Here is a 20,711-nt window from a genome sequence, read left to right as displayed (position 1 = left end):
GTCAAGTTGTATAAGTTCTGTGACAGGGACAGGGCCACAGGCTATAATATAGTTTTAAGGTTTACGAGGGAAGAGATAGTCACGTAGAGCCGCCGAACTGCCCAGATTACATAGGGAGCGCTGGCAAGATTGTGTGGGACTTGATGTCACCCTTTTTTGGAAAGGGGTACCATTTGTATGTCGACAATTATTACACAAGCGTGCACTTTTTAGTCACTTGTTTAATCATCAGATTCGTGCATGTGGCACCATGCGATTTAATCGCCAGGGCTTACCCCAGAGGCTTGTGGAGTCCCGTCTTAGGCTGGTGGGTATTTTGCAGATCTCACTTTTTGTCACAAAGTTTTGAAAATTGAAAAAAGAAAGAAATACATTTTTCTTTTCTTTCTTTATTTTCAAAAACAAATGAGAGCTGCAAAATACTCACCATGCCTCTCAGCAAATAGCTTGGGGTGTCTACTTTCCAAAATGGGGTCATTTGGGGGGGTTTGTGCTATCTTGCCATTTTATGGCCTTCGAAACTGTGATAGGTAGTGAGGAGTGAAATCAAAAATGTACGCCCCTAGAAATCCTGAAGGCGGTGATTGGTTTTCGGGGCCCCGTACGCGGCTAGGCTCCAAAAAAAGTCCCACATATGTGGTATCCCCGTACTCAGGAGAAACAGCAGAATATATTTTGGCATGTAATTCCACATATGCCCATGGCATGTTTGAGCAATATATCATTTAGTGACAACTTTGTGCAAAAAAAAAAAAAGAAAAGTTTGCAATTTTCCGCAACTTGTGGCAAAATATAAAATATTCCATGGACTCAACATGCCTCTCAGCAAATAGCTTGGAGTGTCTACTTTCCAAAATGGGGTAACTTGTGGGGGTTCTGTGCTATCTTGCCATTTTATGGCCTTTCGAATCTGTGATAGGTAGTGAGGAGTGAAATCAAAAATTTACGCCCTTAGAAAGCCTGAAGGCGGTGCTTGGTTTTCAGGGTCCCGTACGCGGCTAGGTTCCCAAAAAGTCTCACACATGTGGTATCCCTGTACTCAGGAGAAGCAGCAGAATGTATTTTGGGGTGTAATTTTGACATATGCCCATGGCATGTTTGAGCAATATATCATTTAGTGACAACTTTGTGCAAAAAAAAAAGTTTGTAATTTTCCCACAACTTGTGGCAAAATATAAAATATTCCATGGACTCAACATGCCTCTCAGCAAATAGCTTGGGGTGTCTACTTTCCAAAAGGGGGTCATTTGGGGGGGGGTTTGTGCTATCTGGGCATTTTATGGCCTTCAAAACTGTGATAGGTAGTGATAGGTAGTGAGGAGTGAAATCAAACATTTACGCCCTTAGAAATCCTGAAGGCGGGGCTTGGTTTTTGGGGTCCCGTATGCAGCTAGGCTCCCAAAAAGTCTCACACATGTGGTATTCCTGTACTCAGGAGAAGCAGCAGAATGTATTTTGGGGTGTAATTCCACATATAACCATGGCATGTGTGAGCAATATATAATTTAGTGACAAATATTTGTAAAAAAATTTTTTTTTTGTAATTTTTCAATCACTTAGGACAAAAAAATTAAATATTCAATGGGCTCAACATGCCTCTCAGCAATTTCCTTGGGGTGTCTACTTTCCAAAATGGGGTAATTTGGGGGTGGTTTGTACTGCCCTGCCATTTTAGCACTTCAAGAAATGATCAATCATAAATGATGAAATGATCAATCATAAACTAAAAGCTGCGTAAATTCCAGAAAATGTACCCTAGTTTGTAGATGCTATAACTTTTGCGCAAACCAATAAATATACGCTTATTGACATTTTTTTACCAAAGACATGTGGCTGAATACATTTTGGCCTAATTGTATGACTAAAATTGAGTTTATTGGATTTTTCTTATAACAAAAAGTAGAAAATATAATTTTTTTTTTCAAAATGTTCGGTCTTTTTCTGTTTATATTGCAAAAAATAAAAATTGCAGAGGCAATCAAATACCATAAAAAGAAATCTCTATTTGTGGGGAAAAAAAAGGACACAAACTTTGTTTGGGTACAACATTGCATGACTGCGCAATTACCAGTTAAAGCGACGCAGTGCCAAATTGTAAAAAGTTCTCTGATCTTTAGGCAGCCAAATGGTCCGGGGCTGAAGTGGTAAAAGACAAATGAAAAAATTATCTGGGCAATAAAATACTGTGGCACGGGCCACTTTTGCTTACTTTTGTAATAAAATGAAAAATAACTGAATACTAGCTGATAATTTCAAATTAGATTGTTCTGTCAATATTCCAACAGACATCTGAAGAGCCATTGTGTTTGTCTCATATATTGCAAGAGTGGTTTACAGACCTGCAATCACAGGGATCAGATAGACATGTAATATATAAGTACCACTCAAATGGCTTTTCAGCAATGATGGCTGTCATATCTTAAAAAATAATTTGGCTGGCAAAACCAATCTGCCATTTGTATACTGTATGTACGTTTGTATTCTGTAGCCATACATGTAATACGATTTGCAGAGCCTAAAGAATAGTAAAGGATCACCTGAACATTTCCAAACATACAGGGCCACTTTGTTTTTAGGCTTTGGCAGTTATTTGCATTTCCTAATGAGCATACTAACAAAATATACATCATTTGTGGCTTGTAACTAAATGAAAAGGGACATTTAGTTCTACATAGCAACGGACTCATCCTACTGTGTTGAGATAAATGACATTTAGATTATTTAATAGATCTGGAGGGAGTTAAACAGATTAGTGTACAGCCTGCAGAGACCATTGATCTCCCTCATCTGAATAAACAGGTCAGTGAACTAATCATCTTAATTGATCTGTTGAATGTTAACACAGAAAAAAGGAAGGCAATTAAATATAATGATTCAAAGCTTTTATAGAAACATTAGTTAATAGCAAAAGTTCTCTGAAGATGCCTTGATGAATTAAAGTCAGATTACAACTACATCATTTCATTTCAACCAAAGAAAAAAGATGATAATCGCCTGATTTTGGTGATGATTTTAATGTTTTAGGCGTCAGTGGGTACCCCTAAATGATCATTCTTAGGGGAATAGCTGATTTTTGGGATGGTATTATTTGTTTGATTGCTAGTGTTTCTTTTCAAAATACGACTGATAATAAAATTTCTGATTCTTCTCCTCTGTAGAATGAATATACATGCTTGGGTGAAAAAAATTTACACACTGATGAAATAATTATTACTAAAGTAGCATTAAATCTTCATCTTCATCTTTGCAGCAACACATCTGTATAGATTGATTTTACACAATAAAATAAAGTATTCCTTCTCACAAAATTTAGAACCACTCCCTTTTTTGGGAGTTCACATCACATCCCGAAGGTTCCTGTGTGCCATTTCCCTGAAAATCAGTGTAGGGGAAGTGTGCACTCATAAAATCAGCAAGTACAACTCTCAGAACTAGGTCTAATCATTTTTTACATTATTGCGTATGCAATGCCCCTGCTTTAAAAAAAATAAAATAAAATCACGCTGCCCATACCTGCATGCTATAGTTATATTCCAAAATATTTAAATAATATACAAGCTGTGAAATGTACAAGATATAACCAAACACCTACCAAAAACTAAAATAAAGATACCCCTTTAGTATTATCACATGTGTGAAGTAAAAAAAACAAAACCAAATACACATACAGTACCTTGCAAAAGTATTCACCCCCCTTGGCATTTTTCATGTTTTGTTGCCTCACAACCTGGAATTAACATGGATTGTTTGAGGATTTGCCTCATTTAATTTAGAGAACATGCTCACAACTTTGAAGATGTTTTTTTTTTTTTTATTGTGAAGCAAACAACAAATAGGACAAAATAGCAGTAAAGGTCAATGTGCATAACTATTCACCCCCCTAAAGTCAATACTTTGTAGAGACACCTTTTGCGGCTATCACAGCTCCAAGTCATTTTGGATAAGTCTCTATGAGCTTGCCACATCTTACCACTGGGATTTTTGACCATTCCTCCTTGCAAAACTGCTCCAGCTCCTTCAAGTTGCATGGTTTGCGCTTGTGAAAAACAATCTTTAGGTCTGTCCACAGATTTTCTATTGAGGTCTGGGCTTTGACTAGGGCATTCCAACACATTTAAAAGACCGAGACTCTTTCTGAGATTTGTTGTTTACAAGTTTAAAACAGTTTTTTTGCTAGAAAATTACTTAGAACCCCCAAACATTATACATGTTTTTTTCTAACACCCTAAAGAATAAAATGGCGGTCATTGCAATACTTTCTGTCACACCGTATTTGCGTAGCGGTCTTACAAGCGCACTTTTTTGGGAGAAAATACACTTTTTTGAATTAAAAAATAAGACAATAGTAAAGTTAGCCCAATTTTTTTTTATATTGTGAAAGATAATGTTATGCCGAGTAAATTGATACCCAACATGTCACGCTTCAAATTCCGATCGTGGAATGGCGACAAACTTTTCCCCTTAAAATCTCCATAGGCGACGTTTAAAAAATTCTACAGGTTGTATGTTTTAAGTTACATAGGAGGTCTAGGGCTAGAATTATTGCTTTCGCTCTACCAATCACGGCAATACCTCACATGTGTGGTTTAAACACCGATTTCATATGCGGGCGCTAGCCACGTATGCATTCGCTTCTGCACACGAGCTTGTCGGGACAGGGCGCATTTACATTTTTTTTTCTTATTTATTTTACCTTTTTTTTTACATTGTTACACTGTTTTTAAAACAAAAATAAAAATTGTGTCAATTTTATTCCTATTACAAGGAATGTAAATATCCCTTGTAATAGAAAAAAGCATGACAGGACCTGTTAAATATGAGATCTGGGGTCAAAAAGACCTCAGATTTTATTTTTAAATTAAAATGCAATAAAAAAAAATGTTGCCAAAAAAAAAAAATGGCCCTTAAATAGCTATGGTCAGAAGTGACTTTTGAGGGGCCATCTTCCCCTCACTCGTCTCCATACCCAGGCAGGGGACAGACGCGATCGCCTCCGCCGCTGCCGACGGCTCCTCCTCTCCCTCCGCCGATAAAAGTGATCTCGCAGCGAATCCGCCACAGAGACCACTTTTATCTTGTAGCGGACCGCCCGCTGAAGAAGAGGATACCGGGGTTATGGCAGCTAGCTGCTGCCATAACCCCGATATCCTCCTTCAAAGTTATGACTCCTTCAAAGTCATAATGATGGTGGGTGGTCCGGAAGTGGTTACACCACTCAAGTGTTGCTTTAGCAGTGTGTTTGGGGTCATTGTCCTGCTGGAAGGTGAACCTCTGCCCTAGCCTCAAATCACACACAGAGTGGTACAGGTTTTGCTCAAGAATATCCCTGTATTTAGCACCATCCATCTTTCCCTCACTCTGATCAGTTTCCCAGTCCTGACTGCTATAAAACATCCCCACAGCATGATGCTGCCACCACCATGTTTCACTGTGGGGATGGTTTTCTTTAGGTGATGTGATGTGTTGGGTTTGAGCCAGACATAGCGTTTTCTTTGATGGCCAAAAAGTAAAATTTTAGTCTCATCAGACCAGAGCACCTTCCTCCATACATTTTGGGAGTCTCCCACATGCCTTTTTGCAAACTCAAAACGTGCCATTTTGTTTTTTGCTGAAAGTAATGGCTTTCTTCTGGCCACTCTGCCATAAAGCCCAACTCTACGGAGCATATGGCTTTTTGTCATCCTATGTACAGATACTCCAGTCTCTGCTGTAGAACTCTGCAGCTCCTCCAGGGTTACCTTTGGTCTCTGTGCTGCCTCTCTGATTAATGCCCTCCTTGCCCGGTCCGTGAGTTTTGGTGTGCGGTCGTCTCTTGGTAGGTTTGCTGTTGTGCCATGTTCTTTCCATTTGGTTATGATAGATTGTGATGGTGCCCCTAGGGATCATCAAAGATTTGGATATTTTTTTATAACCTAACCCTGACTTGTACTTCTCAACAACATTGTCCCTTACTTGTTTTGGAGAGTTCCTTGGTCTTCATGGCAGTGTTTGGTTAGTGGTGCCTCTTGCTTAGGTGTTGCAGCCTCAGAAAGCTGTGTATATGTAATGACAGATCATGTGACACTTAGATTGCACACAGGTGGACATAATTTCACTAATTATGTGACTTCTGAAGGTAATTGGTTGCACCAGAGCTTTTTATGGGCTTCATAACAAAGGGTGTGAATACATACGCACATGCCAATTATCAGTTTTTTATTTCTGAAAAATAGTTTTATGTATATATTTTTCTAATTTTACTTTGTCAACTTAGACTATTGTGTTCTGATCCATCACATATAATTCAGATTAAAAAAACATTGAACTAAAGGCTGTAATGTAATAAAATAGGTAAAAAGCCAAGGGGGGTGAAAAGAAAAAGGATCATGCAATAATTTAATATTAAAGCTGCTTAACCATGCTTAAAGTATTTAGGTTTCTTCTAATGTTTTGATTGGTTTCAATGATTACCCTAATTTGAGGAAATCAAATTATTTCTCCTATATGCTGCTAGATGTAGATTAAAGTGGAATACCTTACACAGCTTGCTAAATTACTGTTATCCTTGAAAAAAGATTTTTCATGAGGCTGAATGCCTATTTATAAATACTATACCTGTATGTTTATTCCATTCTTTAGCTTTGATTTTACATTTTCAAAAATTTTAAATCAATGTATATGTATTAGGCCCCTTTCAGACGAAGCAGAATCCGCCTGCTCAGTGGGGGATCTAGCAGCCGCTGATCCCTGCTGAGTAGGTGGATGACAGGTCCGTGCCCATTTTGCTATGCAGAGCAGACATGAACTCAGCTCCCTGTTTTGTATGGGGTGGTCAGTTGGAAACAGACTGCTTGTCTGTTTCCATCCAACTGTCATCCAATCCGATCCACCAGACGGATGGGTAATGGATTCCTATATGTCTGTTTTTAGCGGACTGGATCAAATGCCGGCTGCTCAATAGAGAACAATGGGTGGTCCGATTGGGTCCGCCTGAGAAACGGACAGGTGGACCTGGTCAGTCTGCTGGTGTAAAGGGGCCTTATTTTAAAGATGTGGATAATGTATTAAGCATGGCCTGCTTTTATTGCTTTGCAAATAAAAAGTTTTTAACATTTTCATTTACTTAAACTGTTGAGTGTGCAGGGCTTGCCTTTTAGCTGTATCTTGCAAATGCAAAGTTTTGCACAAATTGTACAATTTAAACGTTTTATGATACCTGTTCTCAATAAAATAATGTCCCATGCAATACAAAATAATGTCCCAAATGTCCTACAGTGATCCTTTCCCATTAATCCACTTGCCACAAATGAGAGCAAAGTGCTGTCATTCACAGTGGGATAATGGTTGCTATCCCCAGCTGGCAGCTGAATATAAAAAAGGGACCGGGGATGCTGGCTGACATCATTGACTAAATGTGGCCACAACACAGAAATTTCCAACCAGAACTTTTTACTATCATTTTCTTCCTTAAATACCTGAAATTTCATATTATAATTATGATGAGTTCTTTATAAAAGTATAAAACATTTTTTGACAAAGCCATGTGAGTTCAACCAGATTTGTTAATAATCTCACACTGAGCAATCCTCTAGAATCCAAGATTATTAAGGCATGCAAACAGGTATACCTACATGTAGAAAATGTATATATATTTTTTGAAAATCATTTTTTAATTATTTTCAATAAACAAGTATAGTATACAAATAAAACATTAACCTCTTCAGTCCCGGAAGATTTTATCCCCTTCTTGACCAGAGCACTTTTTACAATTTGGCACTGCGTCGCTTTAACTGACAACTGCGCAGTCATGCAATGCTGTACCCAAATTAAATTTACTTTTTTTTTTCCCACAAATAGAGCTTTCTTTTGGTGGTATTTGATTACCTCTGCGATTTTTATTTTTTGCACTATAAACAAAAAAAAGAGCGAAAACTTTGAAAAAAATATATATTTTACGTTTTGCTAATAAATATCCCCAAAATTGTTTTTAAAAAACAAATTTCTTCATCAGTTTAGGTCATTATATATTCTTCTAGATATTTTTGGTAAAAAAATTTGCAATAAGCGTATATTGATTGGTTTGCGCAAAATTTATACAATCTACAATTTATGGGAAAGATTTATGGCATTTTTATGACATTTTTATTATTTATTTATTTTTTACTAGTTATGGTGGTGATCTGCAATTTTTAGCGGTTCTGCAACATTGCGTCTGACAGATCAGACACTTTTGATATATTTTTGGGACCATTGACATTTATACAGCGATTAGTGCTATAAATATGCTCTGATTACTGTGTAAATGTCACTGGTAGGGAAGGGGTTAACACTAGGGGGTGATCAAGGGGTTAAATATGTGTTCCCTAGATGTGTTCTAACTGTATGGGGATGAGACTAACTTGGGGAGGAGACATATCGTTGTTCTTACTTAGTAGGAACAAATGATATGTCTCCTTTCCCCTGACAGAACAGGGATTTGCGTGTTTACACACGCAAATCCCCGTACTGGCTCTTGTGCATACGATCACGCCCTCTGGTGGCTCTTAAAGGGAAGGATGTACCCATACCGGGTTTTGCCCAGGAGAGCCATTGTGCCGCAGTATAAGTACCTGTACATGAGCCGGTCGGGAACCGGTTAAGGACTGCCAACCACAATACGATAAGTCGTTCCAAAAAATTTAACAAAAATAAGTATTACACAAAAAGAAGAAGTGCATTACATTGAAACATGAACAATGACTGTGAAACTTCCCAACTCGACCCATACCGCCTCTTCAGAAGGGACACAACCCTCCCCACACACACAACCAGCCAAAATATAAGAATCCATGTGAAAAAACAACCCACACTCTCCGGAGGATATAAGCTGTGAGGCCTACCATTATTATTGCACAAAGACCATTAACATGCCCCATCAATGTCAATGGGGTACATATCAGAAAAACTCATATAACAGAAAGGATAGCATTGAATAAGGCTACTGTGTTACAATGAAAGGAGAGGCCATCCACCTCCCCAAACTTTATAAAACGTAAGTAGAACCCCCCTATTCAAATATATGGCTTTAAAAAAGGGTAGGGCCTTGTTCACTGAAACCTTCCAGGACTCTACTAGAATATATTTTTGTTGTAACATTTTAAAGTAGCAACATCAGATTAAGGCTCCATGCACAGTGGCTTAAAAATCTCTGCTACTACAGGAGTTTTGTGTTCTGCTTGTAGAAGCAGCTCAATGTTATCCTATATGTCCGTGCACATTAGGACGATTACAGGCATATTTTAAGCTTAACGTTTAGAGGCAGGAAAAAAAAAACCCTTCTGGTTTGCATTCCTGATTGGAGCTTTCTGGTAGAAGAAATGCGAAACTCTCTTAAACTTGTCTAAACTTTGTACAGAAAAAACTCTATATGGAGTTTTTTTAAGCCCAGTGTGCATGGAGCCTATCTGCAGTGTTTAGGTGAGTAATGTCTACAGCTTTTTATGATATGTTTTGTGTGTCTTTGTACACTGAAAATAAATAAATTATATGTATAAAAAAGCCTTTGGTAAAGTGATCATAATGCATAATGACAGGCCACTGATTGTGGATACTTAAATTGTGTTTTCAGGCTGTCAGTGTTGTTTTGTCTATGAAAAAAGCAGTGATGAAAATGCGAATTATTGTAAATAAATGTTTATAAATTATGGTTTTCCTGGAAATGAGAAATAAATTATGGACATCTGCACCGTTATTCATAGTGCTGTGACTCACTGTGTGTATAAGAACTGTTTGCATTTGGCATACCAGAAAATTGTTTTAGGAGTTTAAATAAAGGAGCACAATGCATATTTAGTCAAGCATTACTGTACTAAGGCATTAAGTAGATTAGAAATAAATGAAAGTAATTAAGGGAGCTGTCTAAGAAATGTATTATATCAGAGACGTGAATCGACTGTTTGCACAAAACATTATAACTGGCTGCAGTTAAGATTTAATCAAGTTTATGTGTGGTACAACATTTGTGTTATGAAAAAATATTAATGAACATAGACAGCAAGCAGTCCCAGTTTTCAGGAATTAATTATGCTTAAACAGCTTTTGTTTGAAGAACAATCTTACCAGCGCCACCTAGTTTCCTATAGCATCCATTTGACAATGTATTAAAGTGGTTGTATAGTCTTTTTTTTTTACTTTTACTTACAGGTAAGCCTATAATAATTCTTAGATGTAGGTAAAAAAAATCTCTCCTAAACCTGTACGGTTTAGGAGATATTCCCCTTGCTATGAGCCGCTGACTGCAGCGGCGCATGCGCACAGGGGATTCTCGGCTGAAGGCCCGGCAACTGCCGGACCTTGCCGGGTAATAAATCTCCCGCGCGCATGTGCGGGAGTGATGACATCGCGGCTCCAGCCACTCACAGCGCTGGAACCGCGATACCCGGAAGACACGCCGAGGCAACATGACAGCTCCCTCGGCGTGGACCAGGTAAGATACCAACGCCTCGTTCTAAGGTAAGTATTTCATAATGAGCTAGTATGCGGTGCATACTAGCTCATTATGCCTTTTGCTTTACAGGGGTAAAAAAAAAAATTTCAGCGGGTATACAACCGCTTTAAGGGCTGGCTTCTTTAAATCCAAGGAGAATAAATGTTTCACACTAAAGAGCTAAACAAATTAAACAATCAATTTCAAGCTTCCTCAGTTACACACTCAGAAGAATAAAAGGCTGTTTCATATTGGTTGCAAGAAGTGCACACTGTTCATTGCCTAAGTAAGGAAATATGAAGACTACCATAGCCTACCTACTGGCAAAGTAACCCTGTTGAGAATATTAAAGTGGCCAAAATGATTTTTCCTGAAAAAAGAGTGTACATATTAATGTTCCTGCTGCCTGTGCCAACAAACACTGCCCCTCTGATGAGTACTCATCACCTGAAAGCCACTCGGAAACCAATATTCCAGCAATGTTTATCTTTCATGTCCACACCACTTACTGGTACTCTACTTTCAACCTCTATATTGCTACTGTATGCTCCTAACATAATCACTTTAAATACATGTAGTCACTGGCCCAGAACAAAAATGGCAGAAAAGGAATTCTGACTTTCTCTTCTGCATACTTGTTCCAGGTCTGGCAATATTAAAACCAGTAGGTCGCATAACAGCCAGGCAACTAGCATTTTGAGCAGGAAGTCAACAACACAACCCAAGTATTTCTGTCACAACAGGTTTACTTAATGTAATCACAGTCTTGGTCATGATGGGTCGCAAAACCTATGAATGTGAAAATCTCTTCATTAAAGCGAAAATGAATATTTATTTTTTACATTTCCTAGATGTACATGTAAAAGTAATCCATTTAAAGTTCATACAAAGTTTTGGACAGAGTAATTTTTTTTATTTCTGTCTATGACACCATTGGTGCAGACAGCATTAACACATTTTGGAAGTTCTTACCTTTCCTAACCTAAAAATGTGTGACCTTATTGAAGAGCCCTCCCATAAATTCTTGCCCTTGTAGGAAGAGGGGAGGAATCTTCCCAGTAAAGATCCAATTGGCAATAGAAATATACTCCTTCCCCAACCTATCGTAAAAAAAAAACAAAAACAAATTATGGCTGAAGAAAGGGCTTTAATGAAAAGAAACGTATTAACTTATTAACGTGCCTTAATGTTTTTTAAAAATACAGTAAATCATTTTCTTTAAGTTATTGAAATTATTTTCTCAGCAGTTATTTATTATTTAGAAAGATGTTTGATGGAGCATCTATGATCTGTCTTTATAGTACAGTATAGTAACATGGATAACTATGGTTAAGCAAGCAGGAAATAATGTAAAGAGAAATTATGAATTTAATACTTTTGGGGTATTTGTGTAAAATATATCAGCTTTGTATAAATGATTTTATTAGCATATATTAATGTTTAAATATGTCTTTGCATAGCTAGAAATTATTTTTGTACATTGAGGTGGCCATATATTCCATATGCAGGCTCTACATTCCTAACTGTTCCTTGCTGATCCTCTTGTATCACAAGTCTGCAAGACTGAAACAAAGGACTTCTACAGTTTTTAATTATGTGAAAAGCTCTTAGAACTCATTGGAATCTGAAACTTTGTCATCTAGGCTGCCCATACTTTAATTAACATGAGATAGTTTTTTCACAATAAGGAGTAGATAGGAGTATTTTACTCAAAATAAGGATCTGATGAAGCTGCTATGTGCACCCTATTAATTTATGTGAAGTATTAAATAAACAATAAGCGCACTTTTTTACAATAAAAAATAAAAATATATGGAAAAAATAGATTCATAAGTGAAAAACCTGATTTATTTATTTATTAACTCATTTAGATTGTGGGGAAAAAGGACTACGTTTATGATGTACATGTACACAAGAATTATTTTCATAGTGTGATAATATTCTGGTTCTGTTAGGACGACTTTCTTTTGCTTGAAATACTATAGACATAATAACAAAATGATGATCAGAATATTTTCAAAATATGCCTAAGCTTTTGAAAATTTTAAATTAAAAAAGTTAAAAAAAAAATAAAATAAAATAAAATGCAACAAGTACGGTTGCATTGAGAGCATCCATGCTGCATCTGGAAGAAAGCTACAGAGCTCTTTATTATTATTATTATTATTATTGTTATTATTATTCAGGATTTATACAGGATAGCACCAACAGTTTGTGCAGGGCTCTGCAATATAAAGGGAGTCAGTGCAGTTACTATGCAATTAAATATTAGAGGGATTAGAGGGTTGGGTGAGCCCTGCTTAGGAAAACTTGGAATCATAAAGGGAGAGGCAAGTGGTACAAAAGGAAATAACCAAGTGCATAGATAAACAAAATAAATCTGTACTAGGTGATAACTAAAATAAAAAACTGACACAATTATACAGAAGCAGCACTCTGGATACAAAACAGTAAAGGTGTATATACGTAACAACTGTTGTGCTTCCCCTTTAAATGTATATGAACCAATAAAAGTGTAACTTATAATGTTTTGAGGAGTTGTGATGCCTGTCTTAGGGGGGGATTTGACAGTTACTCTGCATAGTCCTCATGCATTTATGTCTTTTATGTTAGAGGTCTGATATCTACGGTAAGAGGCTGTGGGGTTGATTTACTAAAATTAGAGAGTGCAAAATCTGGGGCAGCTCTGCATAGAAACCAATCAGCTTCCAGGCTTTTTTGTCAAATCTTAATTAAACAAGCTGAAGTTAGAAGCTGATTGGTTACCATACACAGCTACACCAAATTTTGCACTCTCCAGTTTTAGTAAACCAACCCCTGTGTTTGGTGTTGGTACACAGGAGTGAACACATGTGATTTCCAGTCAACACTTCTTCACCTCTCGGTAGACTTTGTTTCTATTGTGGAGTTTTACATTCATATTAATATATTTGTTTGTGACTGAGGGACATAGTTGTATTTGAATGCGTTTTTTTCTACTGATTTGTTCACTATATATATATATATATATATATATATATATATATATATATATATATATATATATATATTTATTGAGACATTATATATTTTGATTAATTATTACACTTTCATTGGTTCATACACTGCTCAAAAAATAAAAGGGACACTTTTTAAGTCAGTTAAACTCCTGGGATATTGATCTGGTCAGTTAAAGTGATTGTAAAGGATTGTTTTTTTCTTTTTTTAAATAACAAACATGTTATACTTACCTCCTCTGTACAGTTGGTTTTGCACAGAGCAGCCCAGATCCTCCTCTTCTCAGGTCCCTTTCTGCTGCTCCTGGCCCCTCCCTCCTATCGAGTACCCCCACATTCAGCAGCTTCCTATGGGGGCACTGGAGCCGAGTCACAGCTACGTGTGCCCATTCAGACATGGAGCCTGACCTGGCTCTGCCCCCTCTCTCCCCTGATTGGCTGACTGGCTTTGATTGGCAGGCGTGGGAGCCAATGGCACCGCTGCTGTGTCTCAGCCAATCAGGAGGAGTCTCCCGGTTGGCTTAGACATTTGTGGACATCGCTGAACAGAGATGGGGCGTAAGTAATTAGAGGGGGCTGGGGTGACTGCTACACACAAAAGGTTTTTTATTTTAATGCATAGAATGCATTAAGATAAAAAACCTTCTGCCTTTAAAACTCCTTTAAGTAGCAGAGGGGTTTGTTAATCAGTTTCAGCTGCTTTAGTGTTAATGAAATTAACAACAGGTGCACCAGATGGGCAACAATGAGATGACCTCCAAAACAGGAATGGTTTCACAGGTGGAAGCTACTGACATTTTTTCCCTACTCATTTTTTCTGACTGATTTTCACTAGTTTTGCATTTGGCTAGGTCAGTGTCACTACTGGTAGCATGAGGCGATACCTGGACCCTATAGAGGTTGCACAGGCAATCCAAACTCCTCCTGGATGGCACATCAATATGTGCCATTGCCAGAAGGTTTGCTGTGTCTCCCAGCACAGTCTCAAGAGCATGGAGGAGAGCTGGACATGGCCGTAGCCCATCAGCAGGACTGGTATCTGCTCTTTTGTGCAAAGAGGAACAGGATGAGCACTGCCACAGCCCTACAAAAATGACCTCCAGCAGGCCACTGGTGTGAATTTCTGTGATCACCAGTCAAAGAGCTGACTAGTGGAGGTTCTCAGTGGGTGACCTCCAGTGGTCAACAGTAGGGGTTATTGACAAAGTGTGAAATATATTTTTGTACAATCACTAACCAGTTCTATGTAAACATAATGACTGGATATCAAATTGGCTTCTCATTCAATGTTAACATGTAATTGGTCTTCAAAAATGTTACAGCTTATGTGGTATGAGCAAGAACATTAAAAAAAGAATCATTTTTTATACTTCATTTTAAAAAACTTGATTGGATGGATACAATGTTTTTGGCAAATTAACAGTTAAAAAAAAAAAACTACAGTGATAAATTCCAAATAAGTGATTAAATACTGGATAAACATTAATAAACACATATCTTGTAAAAAAAAAAAAAAAAAATCATATAAATAATTATAAAAAACAGTGAATTTATATAAAGTGCAAATGTCAATATTCACAGTGATTGTCAGTATACACAATGAATTTACATAGCGAATTCATATAAAGTGCAAATGTCAGCATACACTATAATGTGCAAATCTATGAAATAACACAGCTACTCCTTATGATGCCTATTTTGTTTTTTTTATTATTATTATACAGGCAGTTTCATTTAGTGCTTTAGAATAAAGTGAAAAAATATACAAGTAACTTTGGTAATCTTACAATTATAAAAGTAACTGCATGTTATTCTTTCCAACAGAGATACTGAATATAAAGGACTTCAACTGTCTTTGGATCAAGTTACAACAAAACCATCATATTCTTATGCAAATTCAAATCCAGCCATAAATGACAGCAGGAAGAGCAGTAAGTCACGTCTTCCTAGTGCCAAGTCTAAATCCAGGACATCACCATACCCACAGGTAAAGGTCTCTGGAATACAATTTACATTTTTATTTTAAATATACTAAGCAGGTAGCAATTAGATGAGGGTAGGTAGTTTTCTTGTTATTATTGATAAGAAATCTGCTGGTTTATGCTTGGTATAAAACTGGCAACAGGCAGCACATGGCCATTTACAAACATATATTTTTTAAATATATACAAAACAACACCTGCAACATGTATTTTGGTTATGACATACTGGAATTTTAGTTTATAACAGAAAACACTATTAGCGGGTTAAGTTGTCCCAGGTTATGGCTACTTGTTTTAAGCAGTGGTGTATCCAGGGTATAGCAAGTATGCTACTTGCCCTGGGCACCACTTGAAGGTGGACTCTGTGCAGGGACAGACCCAGGGGCTCTTGAATGTGCTATAGCACCTCAAAAACTCTGCCAGCACTTCTAAATTACTCCCATCAGATTAGCAGATGAAAGCACCCTTGTTTTTTTGTGAAATGCCAGATTTCCCAGAGTATTTTATTTAATCGTGCCATACAGCGTCATGTGTTTTCACAGTGCAGGTGGGCAATCCTACTGACACCATGGAAATGCATGATGCTGATTCATGGCAGCCATAATCCAGAATTCAAAAGAGGATGGAAGTTTGTCTTCATCCATGCTGTACTAATTATAAGGTAGAATGCAGATGTGAGGGAGGACTGAGGATTCTGATGTGGGGGGAGGGGGTACTCTAAAGACTCTTATCTGAAGGGGGGCTTCTGATGTGAAGGGGGGCTCCTGATCTGAAGAGAGAACTTTGATTAAAGGGGGATCCTGATGTACAGGGGACCCATGATGTGAAAGGGAGGACTCTGACTGGCCAGATTCTGGAGTGACTACACTGTTACACAGCACTGAGGTGGACTAGACTGCACTTAGCATGCTGGGTTAGTAAATCAACCACTCTCTGTTATGTATATATTGTTAATTCAAATAATATTACGTTTGGCTTGCATTTTTGAGTAGATATTATGGTAAAGTTGTTTAAATTATTGGTGTCAGATGTTTGGACAGGGGCACAATTTCAGTGAAATGTACTTAATGACTGCTTGAGTTAAATTTGTAGTTAATGGGCACAAATTATTTGTATACCAAGCTGTACATTGTACAAATACATGCACCCTTCATTTTCTAGATTTGCTCATTTTTAACGTTTGTGTTATTTGCAAAAGTTATTTTTCTCTTTCTTATACTGTAATGACAATTTGTAGGAACCAAAATGTAATTGTAAATGGCAGCTCTATTTCTTGGTGATAATAGACCTTAGGCCCTAAACAGTATGGAGGAGCCATGTAAAAATCGTTGTTTCCAATTGTCAGTCAGGCTAAGGAGAAGACTCTCTATTGCACTATTCTTGCATTCAGTAGTATCAGCAGCTGAAACCCCACTTGCATACATATCACTGTAGAAGGACACTTATGTTTCTGTACTTTCTGTTCTGTATCAGATGATAAGGGTCAGCCCATTCGAAACATATTTTTAGAAGCTAAAGGAAAATCTACTTACATTAGATCTTAGCTCAGCTACTATGACTTCAACAAGAGGATTTTGATACCTGTTAGATATTGAAAAATGCAATCATTTTATTTTTTGAAGAATCAAGGAGGGCATTTAAGACATCTATTGCAAGTTGGCAAACTATTAACTTTGCAGAGATAGCTTATCGATGGAGTACATGAGTCATAAAAGAAGGTACTATGTGATTCAGCTGAGCAATGGCTACAGAAACTGAAATATCAATATTGGGAAAATTCACCCACTAAACAGAAACTACTGTTTTTTTTTCCAGTGCACATATTACAGTACTCTCATTTGATCGGCTAAAGGCATAGAGAATGTTCTTTGCAAAATGAATGTTCACTTAACTTAGTGGATAAGAAAATACTGTGTTCCCTATAATCTTCCTATGATATGCAAGCAAAATCCTGTTTTTTTTATTTCTTATGCACATGATTGGGTATTTCAAATCTAATATTATCTTAGCTTTGCCTTATTCAGTAAAGCGAATGAACAGTCTCTAATGCTCTAGTAAATCGTTGTCAATTAATTATTGCAAATTTTACCTAAAAATATTTTTTTTTATTTCAGTTTCACATTTTGCTTTTTTAATGTTTTCATGGCGGCATTTCACATAGAAAACTGTAGATTCTTTTAATAGTCACTATCTGTTTATCAGATTATTTTGTGCTGACATTAGCAAAATCAAAAACTGTAAATTGGTAATTGATTTTTGTTTACAAACTACATTGCCTTGAAAAAGTATTCATACCCCTTTTTGTTGTAACATTTTGTCATGTTACAACCAAAAACGTAAATGTATTTTATTAGGATTTTGTTTGATAGACCAACACAAAATGGCACATAATTGTGAAGTGGAAGGAAAATGATAAATGGTTTTCAAAATGATTTTACAAATAAATATGTGAAAAGTATGGCGTGCATTTGTATTCAGCCTCCTTTACTCTGATACCCCTAAATAAAACCTAGTGGAACCAATTGCCTTCAGAAGTCACCTAATTAGTAAATAGAGTCCAACTGTGTGTAATTTATACCCCTTTCACACTGAGGTGGTTTTCAGGCATTTTAGCGCTAAAAATAGTGCCTGTAAAGCGCCTGAAAACCGCCTCCTATTCATTTCAGCGTGACTTTTCACACTGGGGCGGTACGCTTGTGGGATATTAAAAAAAGTCCTGCAAGCAGCATCCTTGGTGCGGTTTGGGAGTGCTGCATTTAGCACTCCCAAAATGCCCTCCCCATTTAAATGAATAACCCAGTGCTTCCAAAGTGCCTGAAAATCGATTCGTAAGCGCCGCAACACGGGTGCTTTTAACCCCTTCTTTGGGGTTAAAAGCGCCCCACTAGAGGCCGAAAAGCGCCACTTAAATAGAGCTAAAGCACTGCTAAAACACTTTAGCGATAACGCTGCCGTGGCCCCAGTGTGAAAGGGGTATTAATGTCAGTATAAATGCAGCTGTTCTGTGAAGCCCTCAGAGGTTTGTTAGAGAACCCTAGTGAACAAACAGCATCCTGAAGGCCAAGGAACACACCAGGCAGGTCAATGATAAAGTTGTGGAGAAGTTTAAAGCAGGGTTAGGTTAGGAAAAAATATCCCAAGCTTTGAACATCTCATGGAACACTGTTCAATCCATCATCCGAAAATGGAGAGAGTATGGCACGAATGCAAACCTACCAAGACATGGCCGTCCACCTAAACTGACAGACCAGGCAAGGAGAGCAATCATCAGAGAAGCAGTCAAGAGGCCCATGGTAACTCTGGAGGAGCTGCAGAGATCAACAGCTCAGTCCCATTTGCAGTTTGTGAGATGCCATGTGGGGGACACAGCAAACATGTAGAAGAAGGTGCTCTGGTAGGATGAGACCAAAATTGAACTTTTTAGTTTAAAATCAAAATGCTATGTGTGGCAGAAAACTAACACTTCACATCACCCTGAACACACCATCCCCACCGTGAAACATGGTGGTGGTAGCATCATGTTGTGGGGATTCTTTTCTTCAGTAGGGACAGGGAAGCTGGTCAGAGTTGATGGGAAGATGGATAGAGCCAAATACAGGGAAATCATAGAAGAAAACCTGTTAGAGTCTGCAAAAGACTTGAGACTGGGGCAGAGGTTCACCTTCCAGCAGGACAACGACTCTAAACATACAGCCAGAGCTACAATGGAATGGTTTAAATTAAAGCATATTCATGTGTTAGAATAGCCCAGTCAAAGTCCAGGCCTGAATGCAATTGAGAATCTGTGGCATGACTTGAAAATTGCTGTTCACAGACGCTCTCCTTCCAATCTGACTAATTTGCAAAGCAGAATGGGCAAAAATTTAAATCTCTAGATGTGCAAAGCTGGCAAAGACATACCCAAAAAGACTTGCAGCTGTAATTGCAGCGAAAGGTGGTTCTACAAAGTATTGAATCAGGGAGGCTGAATACAAATGCATGCCACACTTTTCACATATTTATTTGTAAAAAAATGTTGAAAACCATTAATCATTTTCCTTCCACTTCACAATTATGTGATACTCTGTGTGTTGGTCTATCTCATACAATCCCAATAAAATACATTTACATTGTTGGTTGTAACATGACAAAATGTGAAAAATTTCAAGGGGTATGAATACTTTTTCAAGGCACTGTATTTATTGAGATATATGTAGTACATAGTATCATGACAATATATAAAATGTAAGGCATGTCACAAGTACAAATTTGTTTCACAAAGAAAATAACAGTTTAGAAGCACATAGTCTCCAGAACACCTGAATCGCAATAATTACACATATAGGCAAATAGGAACATAAAAAAGCGCCCAGTGATGCTAGACATGTAGCCTATGACAATGCGAACATGTATGAGTTCAAGGTACAAGCATGTGATGGTGGATCATCCAGGCATCCCATTTGTGTGAAAACAGGTGCATCTTATCCTGTAAAGTATATAGGATCCTTTCCATTCACATGGTACCATCAACTCTATCAAGGATTGTAGCTAAGAGAACCATTGGGAATTTCCAGTGTAGGGCAATGGCCCATACGGTCAACAGGGAAGCATGAAGTGCTCTAGAATTTCCTGGCAGAGGGCTGCCTCTGACTTTGGACTTGATAAAACACAGTGGACTAACACCAGCAGATGACATGGCTCCCCAAATCATCACTGACTGTGTAAACTTCACACTGGACTTCATGCAACTTTGATTCTGTGCCTCTCCACTCTTCCTCCAGACTCTTGGACCTTGATTTCCAAATGAAATGCAAAATTTTTCAAAGTGTTGATTTGGGAAACCACGTCATCTGCTGGTGTTTGTCTACTGTGTTTTATCAAGTCCAAAGTCAGGGCAGCCCTCCACCAGGAAATTCTGGAGCACTTCATGCTTCCCTCTGCTGACCAGCTTTATGGAGATACTGATTTCATTTTCCATCAGGACTTGGCACCTGCCCACACTACCAAAAGTTCCATAACCTGCTTTAATGATCATGGTATCACTGTGCTTGATTGGCCAGAAAACTCACCTGACCTAAACCCCACAGAGAATCTGTGGGGTTTTGTCAAGAGGAAGATGAGAGGCACCAGCCCAGCAATGCAGATGAGCTGAAGGCCGCTATCAAAGCATTCTGGGTTTCCATAACACCTTAGCAGTGCCACACGCTGATCACCTCCATGCCACGCTGCAATGATGCAGTAATTCATGCAAAAGAAGTCCCAACCAAGTATTGAGTGCATTCTATACTGTACATGGAAATACTTTTCAGT

The 20,711-nt window shown here is 37.8% G+C and overlaps 1 protein-coding gene across 1 annotated transcript in view; it reads left to right on the top strand.

Annotated features, from left to right (window-relative positions):
* The window catches only part of SIM1 (SIM bHLH transcription factor 1), a 151,365-nt gene that overhangs the window by 105,729 nt on the left and 24,925 nt on the right, over positions 1–20,711 (top strand). Inside the window, exon 9 of the mRNA XM_073626994.1 lies at positions 15,265–15,427. Within this exon, the coding sequence (XP_073483095.1) occupies positions 15,265–15,427 (163 nt within the window). The remainder of the gene's footprint in view (positions 1–15,264; positions 15,428–20,711) is intronic.

Source organism: Aquarana catesbeiana, linkage group LG04 (genome assembly GCF_042186555.1).
Source record: "Aquarana catesbeiana isolate 2022-GZ linkage group LG04, ASM4218655v1, whole genome shotgun sequence".
In the NCBI taxonomy this organism is placed as follows: Eukaryota; Metazoa; Chordata; class Amphibia; order Anura; family Ranidae; genus Aquarana; species Aquarana catesbeiana.
The sequence above is the reverse complement of the archived record's forward strand: the minus strand, read 5'-3'. Positions and strand labels throughout refer to the sequence as shown.